Genomic DNA, 10,081 nt, shown 5'->3' on the forward strand with positions numbered 1-10,081 from the left:
GCCCTGCCCTCCCATCAACACCCTGGGGCCCGCTGCCCACGGAATCCAAATCCGAACTCATGGTCACACCCCTGAAGATGCTCACTATACATGGGGAGAAAGATGTGTGTAAAAGGGAGTGCAGACATGAGTGCTGATGGGCTGTGAGGCGGGTACAGTGTGTCTGCAAGGCAGCCAGGAGCGGCCTCGCCCCATGTTTTAAAAGAAGACGCGGCTGCCAAGCCGACCCGAAGGGGACGGGCATGCTGCCTGCAGGTCAGCAGTGGCGACCCGGCTCCAAGCGGAGGGCACGTGAGCAAAGGCCACAGCTGACCCTTCATCCCGCGAAGTGTGCCACCCTAAGAACAGCCTCTGTCTCATTTGTCTCTGCACCCTCACAGCGGCCCCCCTGGCATGGGAATCTGTCCTTATTGGCAACTCAGTAAACTGTGGCCGAGGGAATTCAATCCAACATATTAGCTGTTACTTCCAATATGTCAATCTGAAAAGTGTTCTCCCTGTGTCTTCATGAGGGCAAACACCGGGCTGGGCCAAAGACGGCCTATTTGGACAACAATATTTATCCCATAAATAAAATCAGAAAGGAAAATTCACTTCACTGAAACATAATTTACAAGGAGTACACCTGGATACATACTCTTAAGTTAAAAAAGAAATCATTACTCACCTACGTCATTTTTCTCTGATATACCACTTTTCTCCAAATTCTGTATTTTAAATAAAAGAGAAAAAGATAAATCTCGTCACATAACAAAACTAGCAATACACCAAATACATATGTATGGTACATATTAACATTTGGGGGTAGACATTGAAAATGAGAGCTTAGAAATGCTTCCCTAAAGAAAGAGACCAAAATTAAGCGGGTGGGGGGGGCAGCAACAACGTATCAATACTTCTGCATCACAGCAGAAGATTCCTATGGGGCCGTTCCTCTCTGATGTGATCCTGAGCACGTCACTGAATTGAGGTGAGGCTCGCTCTTCCCGAGTAAGATGGTTCATGATGCTCTTGGGAGGGTTAATTTTAAAAACTTGTAAATGCTAAGCATTACAAATACATCAGCGATAGTACCAATTCTAGTTGTGTGTTCCTCAGGTAAACGGGCTCTACTAATTATCATATTTAACATTTTGGGGGCTCAGACGTACTGCCGTCAAGAATGACACCACCAGGACTTCCCTGGTGGTCCAGTGGTTAAGAATCCTCCTACCAATGCAGGGGACGTGGGTTCGATCCCTGGTTGGGGAACTAAGATCCCACACGCCGCAGGGCAACTAAGCCTGCGCACCTCAACTACTGAGCCCGTGCGTCACAACTAGAGAAGCCCACGCGCCGCAACGAAGATTCAGCGCAGCCAGAAAATAAATAAATAAATATTGTGCTTGCGTGGTACATCTAAAAAAAAAAAGAATGACACCACCGTGTTCTCTCCTACCTGAGAAGTAGCCCTGAGGGCCTGAGTAGGACCGTGGAGAGGGTCAGCCTCGGGCTCATGAGCTTTCATGAGCACAGAAGGGACATCTCAGAGCTGCAGAGCTTCAGACGCAGAAATATGGACGTGGGCACATGAGCACAGAAGTACCTGATCCTGATCCTGATTAAATCAGGGAGGAGCTCTTCAAAGACTTCTCTGACAAAGCACAGAGTGTCAGCAGCTAAATCTGCCACTTTCATTGTCTTCTCTGGAAGAAGGAATTTTCTCTCTAACTGCCCCTTTCCATTTGCAACGGTACATGCTATAATTATGATAAATGGACGGTGACAAATACCCCTCCATCTTCTTCACAGACCGCAACAAGAAGTGCAGTTGTGAGCCTTTATCACCAAAACTGGAACAGCTTAAAAGCCAAGACACTGCCACAGAGAAGTGTCCTCTTAGGATGCAGGAGGGACCGTGACAGCAGATGGGGAGAGGGGGAGGAACACAGGGGAGCGGCCACCTTCGGTAGCATTTTCTGAAATTATCTTTGTCTCAAGAACAGAAATACCACCGAGTCGAGAAGAACCTCAGAGTTACGTACTGATTTGCTGTACCTCGGGATCCAGTGACACTTTACCTAATCCTGATAAAACTCTTTTCAGAAGAGCCACTAAAGAAGACTGGAGGGCTTCCCTGGTGGCGCAGTGGTTGAGAGTCCACCTGCCGATGCAGGGGACATGGGTTCGTGCCCCGGTCCGGGAGGATCCCACATGCTGCGGAGCGGCTGGGCCCATGAGCCATGGCCGCTGAGCCTGCGCTCCGCAACAGGAGGGGCCACAACAGTGAGAGGCCCGCGTATTGCAAAAAAAAAAAAAGAAGACTGGAAAGCTCAAGCCACTTCCCTACATGTGCTGAAGCAGAGCCAGGCTATCATCCTAGGTTAGCGCGTGTGAACTCACTGCCCCTCTGGCCAGGAGCATGGCCTGCGCTCGGGGAGGGAACCCTCGGCTTCCCCTGGGGCCAGGCTGCCTTCTCCTTGCCAGGCCACAGCTCTGGCTGCCAGATGAGGATAACGGAAAATTGGAGATTTTCGATTTAAAAATAGCACTAGAATGGATGAAGAAAATTTGGTCCCTCCATACAACGGCCTTAGAAAGGAAGGGAATTCTGACATCTGCTACAATATGGACGAACCTCGAGGACATTATGCTAAGTGAAATAGGCCAGTTATAAAGAGACAGAGACGGTATGACTCCATTTACATCAGGTACCTAGGACCACTGAACTCACAGAGATGGAAGGCAGGGTGGTGGGGGGCTGGGGGAGGGGGATGGAGAATTGTGGCTTACTGGGTGCAGAGGTTCAGTTTTGCAGGATGAAAAGAGTCCTGGAGACTGCTTGTGCAACAGTATGAATATACTTAACACTACTGAACTGTACACTTAAAAATGGTTAAAATGGCTTCCCTGGTGGCGCAGTGGTTGGGAGTCCGCCTGCCGATGCAGGGGACACGGGTTCGTGCCCCGGTCCGGGAAGATCCCACATGCCGCAGAGCGGCTGGGCCCGTGAGCCATGGCCGCTGAGCCTGTGCTCCGCAACGGGAGAGGCCACAACAGTGAGAGGCCCGCGTACCGAAAAAAAAAAAAAAAGGTTAAAATGGTAAATTTTATGTTGTGTATTTTACCACAATTTTTTAAAAATAGCACGGGAGATGATCCAATCCAACACTCCCCTTTTGGAAGTAAGGGAGGCTCAGAAAGATACAGGATTTGCCCAACCTCCAACAGCCATTCCAGCCACAGAGCCAGGATTAAAATCCAGGTCTCTGTCTCCTTTCCGGCGTTCCTTCCTTACACCCACTGGTAACGCGTGCCCGGTCCTCCTCCAGAGGCATTCTTCAGAAAATACGTGTCATTAGATGGAAATATATTTTGAGAGTACACTAAGAGCAATACCTACAATAAAAGTCACCTTTATCCACAAGTAGAACACAAAAACTATCCTGAACTCAGCGATTCCAGACTAAACAAGCTGGAACAGGAACTGGACTTTCTACCAGATGCCCTGGTAAAATCAAAGAAAATCAACCAAAATTCCACAGCTTTCTATCTGTTATTAAGCACTGCGGCTCCGACTGCCTGACACAATAGCTAGGACGTGTAAACTGTAAAAATAAAATATCCAAGAAATACTTGCATGAGGTGAACTGAAACGGAACCAGAATGGTCTGCAGTAATTTCCCCTTTGAGAAAGAAAATGAGACTAAATGAACGAATTGACAGAACATTTACAATTCTGTCTCCAGCTTCCCTCGTGAAAAGGCTTAGCTCTTCCCAAGAAGAAACACACGGTTTGTTTCATTATCTCTGTTTCTGACACTGACTATCAATACCCATCAAAATGTGCTCACTGTCAAAGTTTTCTAAGTCAACGGGATTGCTACTCAGACAGGAATGACATTTGCTACCAGGGCATCTACTCCCCAGACAGCTCCTACCCTGGCCAGGAAAAGACAAATCCAAGTCACCCTTCCGTGCAGGTTTTATTTTTAAGGCACGATAGATTTCAACATTTGCAATCCATATATGCGATGCTCAGTTTATAAATCCTTCATTAAAAGAAGATAAAACAACCTCAAAGAATTTGTTATGACATCTTTTAAGAAGAAAGAGACGTAAACTGGCATCTTCTACTTGGTCGCAAACAGTCACCACCCCCTAGATCTCGAATAAAATGAATGAATCAGATGTGGTCATTTGTTGTAAGCTGGGCCCGTGCTCTAATTCTGTCTCTACCATGCACTAGTTCAGGGCTCAGTTTCAGTGAAATAGGAATCACAACTACAAGACCTACTTGCCAGGGTTGTTGTGAGGGTTTCGTTAGATGGCATAATGTCTGCCCAAAGCAAATGCTCAGTAATTATTAACTCCTACCCTTTTTATCCTCCTCCTCATCCGCTTCATATGAAGTCAACAACCGCCAGAAAAGACATTTAACTGATAAAAGCAGGAAGGTCTATGGTTCCTCCATTACTTTGATCTGTGTGGGTACCTCTTGAAAGGTTGCATAAGACATTTCTTGCTGTTATAGCAGGTCAACATTTAAACAGGAACTGGCACTGCTCTAAGTGGTGGACACACACACCCACTTCATCTTCAAAACAGCTTTTTGAGGGCAGTCCTGTTACCCCGTCTTACAGACGAGGACGATGAGCTCAGTGAGGTTTGGTGAGTCCCACAGGGGGTCAGGGTTGTAGAAGGGCCGTGAACCACAGCAGTTTGGCTCCAGAGCCCAGCTCTAAGCCTACGTCCCACAGGGTCCAGGATCACAAGCCAGCACAGAATGTAAGGCCAGGCAAACGTGCAACTGGAAGACAGTTTGGTGGCTTGGCTGAGGTAGCAGCTTGAGCCCCAACCTGGGTAGGCAGGCTCCACGGAAAGCTGGGGTGGGTCAGAATCTGACAGAGCCAGGGGCCAGGAGCCCAGGAGGGGAGCCTGGGCCAGAGGGCAAGCCCCAGGCAGGATGACAGGGCACTGGCAGCCTCGGGATTCTGGTACGAAGCCACCAGATGCCAACCAGCGAATCTGATCGGTCTGGGGAAGGACCCCAGCCCTGAGCAGGGCTGGCCTAGTTCTAGGGAACCAGAGCCCTTGACCAAAGCGAGCAGTGCAGTGAGCAGGACGGAAGGCGGCCTTCTGGGCAGCAGTGTCAGATCCCGATCGGTTCTGCTGAGAGTGATAAACTAATGATAATCCAGGATGCATGCGGTTATTGGAAAGAGCCTTAACTCCTATCTCATGTTCATCTACAGATGACCTTGGACAAATTGATTCTCCTCCATCTCCCAGCCTTGGGTATGGGCTACAGTGGACATTTTATCACTGCCGCTCCTCATTGGATTAATGGATTTTCGGCTCTGCGGACCTAAGCACAGATGGGGTTGATGGCATTTTTCAAGGGCTTTAATACTTTTGCATGAGACATGACACTAAGATATAGGACTCACCTTATCTCTATTCTATTTATATATGTATTTAAGGCCAAATATATATATATATTTCCTCTTTTGAAAAGATTAGTAAAAACCTCCATTTGAAAGAATGGGCTATAATTTCTAAATTTATTACACAAAATTTTAATTCCCTATTAATAACCCTTAAGTTCATTATAAATGAGCCTCATTACTGCCAAACACACACGTGGCAATGCACGTGACAATGTAATACAAAATTGCAGTGTGAAAAATTCAAGGAGTCTGAAAATTTGGATTCTAACTTCACCTTTTAACAGTCACGTGACCTCGATCAAATCACTTAACTTCTCCAAGGGTAAATTTTCTCTGCTCTCCATGCGAATGTCCACTTTGCTTAGCAAAAACATGATCACTGAGAAAATCAAATGAAATGAAATGCCTGAAAACGCTTTATTAATCACAAAGAATCTTAAAACCGTAAGGAATTATTATTCGCATTTAGGGATCCCATGGCATAGTTAGCACAGTCATACTCTGATGGTAAAAGAAACGTTCTATTTAAAAATGCTTTTATACTAAATTGCGAGGTAAAAAAATAGAGTCAACTGAGCCTTAATTAATGTGACAAAAACAACTCATGGGCTTCCCTGGTGGCGCAGCGGTTGAGAGTCCGCCTGCTGATGCAGGGGACGTGGGTTCGTGCCCCGGTCCGGGAAGATCCCACAGGCCACGTGGCGGCTGGGCCCGTGGGCCATGGCCGCTGGGCCTGCGTGTCCGGAGCCTGTGCTCTGCAACGGGAGAGGCCACAACAGTGAGAGGCCCGCGTACCGCAAAAAAAAAACAAAAAACTCATATTTTTAAAATATTCTCTCTCTCATATGCTAAACTGATCTAACGCAACCCCAAATGGTAAAATTTAGATGCAGTTCTTGAATGCGACCAATGATGGCAAAGGAGTAGCTCTGAGATTTGGAAAAGTGCTATCCCCTCTCCATGGGTCCCCCACGTCTTGGTTTCGGGTTCTGACTGTGCAAGGAGCCTGGCAGTCACCTTTGGGGTCTCTTGACCAGTCCCCAGGATGCCCTCTCAGACGGTGCCACCTTCAAGGTGAGGGATGCTCAGGTGACCCTGACACAGCAGAATCCTTTCACAGGCTGGGAAAATTAAGGCCAAGGTTAAGACGCAGTAAGACTGGAGAAAACTACGGTATCCAAGCAAGACTTCTAAAATGTCTAGCTTCATAACCAAGCACCTTTTTTCTTAAAATGAAATTTAAAATCAAGTGGATCTGCCTTAACTATAAAGGATTTTTTTTTTTTTTAAAGCAAACCTATCTGTAAGTTGCTGCTTGGGTTCAAAAATCTGTGTTAACCAACATTTCATTAATTCATTGAAAGATGAAATCATTACAGCTCCTATTAAAGAAAATACAGACAAATCTCAGGAGGAATAGATTTGACTTTACAATTCGTACCTTAGACTGTTTGACCTCCTTCTTCACATCTTTAGAAACCAAAGCAAAAGCTGGAAAAAGAGAGAAACATTTTTACATTAAAATCAGCAATAAGGGTTCATTCTCATAGTCAACAGTTTTACTTCAAATGGGGGAAAAAATCATAGTTTAACATGATCAATTTTGCTCATTTTTAAAAGCACCTGCAATTGCTACAAACTAGTACCGCAGGCTGCCTTTCTCCAGACTTAAGATTATCCATCGGTGTGAAGGCAACATGCTTAGGCTACCAGCTAAGGAAATACTACATCAACGGAGATAGGATCTGAGTATACCATTCGTGTCTGTAGCTACAAACCACAAGATAGATGCATATGGAATACAACTTCTTAGAAACCTGGATTCTGGTGCCTTCTGAAGCAAAGGGGAATTGCTGAGAATCGAGCAGGAAGAAGTACAAATTCCTACTCTCACATCCCTGCCGGAGCCTGGCGGGCCGCAGAGCTAAATCTGGGGCAAGCTTTCCGTCTCAGCGGTTTCGGGTCAGCAGCACGCCGCATATACTGCTCCACGCACGCAGGGGAGCGTTACCAGAACCCTGCTGAAGCCACGGGGCCAGGGGAGCGGGAGGAATTAGAATCATTCCCCATTTAGAATGATTTAATGTTTCAAGTCGGAGCGTGTAAACAGACAAAGACATCCCTAGAGACACATCCAGGCTCCACATTAAAAATCGTAATAATAGTAACCTGACAGTAACATGTGGAAAATAGAAAGCAAAATGATAAACCCAACGGTCAGGAAGGTTAACCAGGCAAAGAATAATGCCTTAATTTTGCAATGCACTTCTCCTGAAAAGCTAAGAGGAAAGCATTTCGTAGAGTTTGCTTTCTCCAATTAGCATTCCCAGGGAAAAAACGAGCAATGCCATGGAGCAGGAAGGTACTGAAGGGCTGGCCAGGCAATTCCAAGGAACAGTAATGCAGTGCAAGCCCCATGGGGGTTGGGGGTAGTCCCTGAGTAGCAGGAGGTCCTACTCAGAAGCAGGAGACAACGCCACCCATCCCGATACCTCTGATCCCTCCCACCCTATCCCCAGACATCCACTACCTCAAATTCTCTCTCAACTAACATTTGTTCAAAGGAGATAATCTGACACATATTCACGCTAAGAGGCAAATGACTAACGTGGTTTAATCATTCCCACCTCCAGGATGACGTTTCAGAAGGCAGGGTGAAATACAAATGAACCTCTCTGTGGGAGCTGAGATGCCAGCAGGTGTTGTATGTGGCTCCCGAGAGAAAAGCCCACCACTGCCCCCGCCCTTGCCTCTGCTTTATTCTCCTCCAGAGCACTTACCACCACTGACATAATATATACTTATTTGTTTACTGCTTGTCTTATATATTAGTTTAATGTAAGCCCCATGAAGGCAGGAATATGTGGTTTTATGTACTGTTTGCCCCCAAATCTAGAACACAGCCAGCACACAGAAGGTCAATAAATATTTACCCACATGAGTGACTGAACGAATGAATGCAAGTCTTCCCAATCCGTCACTTCAGGGCTGTCTCCTCCTTACAGCGAACATGGCCAACCCAGCAGAACAAAGGAGCTTAGTGCCCCCATTTAATTTATGTTCACTAGGGTATGATCTGCTTTCTCACTTTTTATACACACACGCACACACACATGCCAAGGCAAATGCAGAGCCCAAATCATTCATTAAGTTCTAAGAAAAGAGGAGAGATTTAACCTCAAACACCATTTAAATTCTGCTTCTGGGTATTTAATATTCTGTTTTTGTTTATCTCTAAACTAGCATGCACATTTAAAACCCTCAAGAAGGTCTCAAAAATAGAAATTTTTTTTTTTTTTTTTTGCGGTACGCAGGCCTCTCACTGTTGTGGTCCCTTCCGTTGCGGAGCACAGGCTCCGTCTGGACATGCAGGCTCAGCGGCCATGGCTCACGGGCCCAGCCGCTCCGCGGCATGTGGGATCTTTCCGGACCGGGGCACGAACCCGTGTCCCCTGCATCGGCAGGCGGACTCTCAACCGCTGCGCCACCAGGGAAGCCCCAAAAATAGAATTATTAACAAACATCATACAGGGAGGTTACAACACATCAACACCACTCAGCATCACAGGATTCCAGAAAACAGAACACTGTAGCACCTTGTGGGATATAAAAACTGAGGTCAATCTAATGCAGGACCTGATACTCAAATATCCATCTTCCCCAAACCCATCGATGCCTTATTCCAAACATGGACAGTCAAAGCTCTCTGGGTTAGAATTTCCTCTTTTATCAAGAAAAATAACCTTCCCAATTTAACAAGTTCAGTGACCCCTCAGCTAATAACCAGGGTTAGTCTTACCTCACTTTTTTGCCAAGCCAGGTAGCTATGTGAAAAAGAAGAGTATGTTAACACAAAAGCCCCTGCCCTTCAGAACACAGATTCTGTACTGAAGAAAAACTGTCTTTAGTTGGTGTTGGTTCTAAATATTACCAACACATAACCTTTCATAAATAAGCAACTAATATTAGTTGACATTGTTACTGTTTAAAGTAGAAATTACAGAGAGGAAAGATGTTCCCCTGAAATCAAGTGAATTCCACAAATCCCCCCTGTCTCTATGGAATAAAGACACCATACTTTTATTCAGACAAGGCTGCACTGAGGGAAGGGTAAACTAGATTTTAGTTCTCTCCAAAAATATACCGGCCTAACGGTAAAATATCTTTCTAAAAAAAAGGAAACAAAACACATTTCTCCCTATCACTCTGCTGTGAAATTAAGAACTCCTTTTTCCCACGATAGAAATAAATTATACAATATTTAAAGCAGTAACGTAAGAAATGCCGTTACTTTCAGGCAGAAGAGCAAATCATAATATGGCAAGATAATCCCCATTAGATGAATATTAAAAAAAAATACTAGCTGGTTTTATCTTTGCATTTCCATAATCTAAATAAAACAAAAGAAATCATCAAGGAACCAAATGCATTTTGAAGGCACTGAATACGCTACACCATTAACAAATCCAAATTGAAAATAATGAATCATTTACAGAATTCCTACCAACAGAATGCCAGCTTTTGCAGTTCGTGGAAATGAAGGAGAAATGGTGCTGACAGAGGAGGAAAGTGAGAAAAATTAGCAAGTGAGGTAAGAAAAGACCTGTCACCTTCAACAAGGCTAACAAGAGCACAGAGTAGGTATCTCACAG

The 10,081-nt window shown here is 45.4% G+C and overlaps 1 protein-coding gene across 1 annotated transcript in view; it reads right to left on the bottom strand.

Moving 5' to 3' along the window:
* B3GLCT (beta 3-glucosyltransferase) overlaps positions 1-10,081 on the bottom strand; it is a 90,534-nt gene that overhangs the window by 80,317 nt on the left and 136 nt on the right. Inside the window, exons 2-3 of the mRNA XM_024755648.1 lie at positions 6,871-6,920; positions 668-707 (exon numbers count right to left, since the gene is read on the bottom strand). Coding sequence (XP_024611416.1) covers positions 668-707; positions 6,871-6,920 — 90 coding nt within the window. The remainder of the gene's footprint in view (positions 1-667; positions 708-6,870; positions 6,921-10,081) is intronic.

Source organism: Neophocaena asiaeorientalis, unplaced genomic scaffold (assembly GCF_003031525.2).
Source record: "Neophocaena asiaeorientalis asiaeorientalis breed wild unplaced genomic scaffold, Neophocaena_asiaeorientalis_V1.1 scaffold59, whole genome shotgun sequence".
Classification (NCBI taxonomy): Eukaryota; Metazoa; Chordata; class Mammalia; order Artiodactyla; family Phocoenidae; genus Neophocaena; species Neophocaena asiaeorientalis.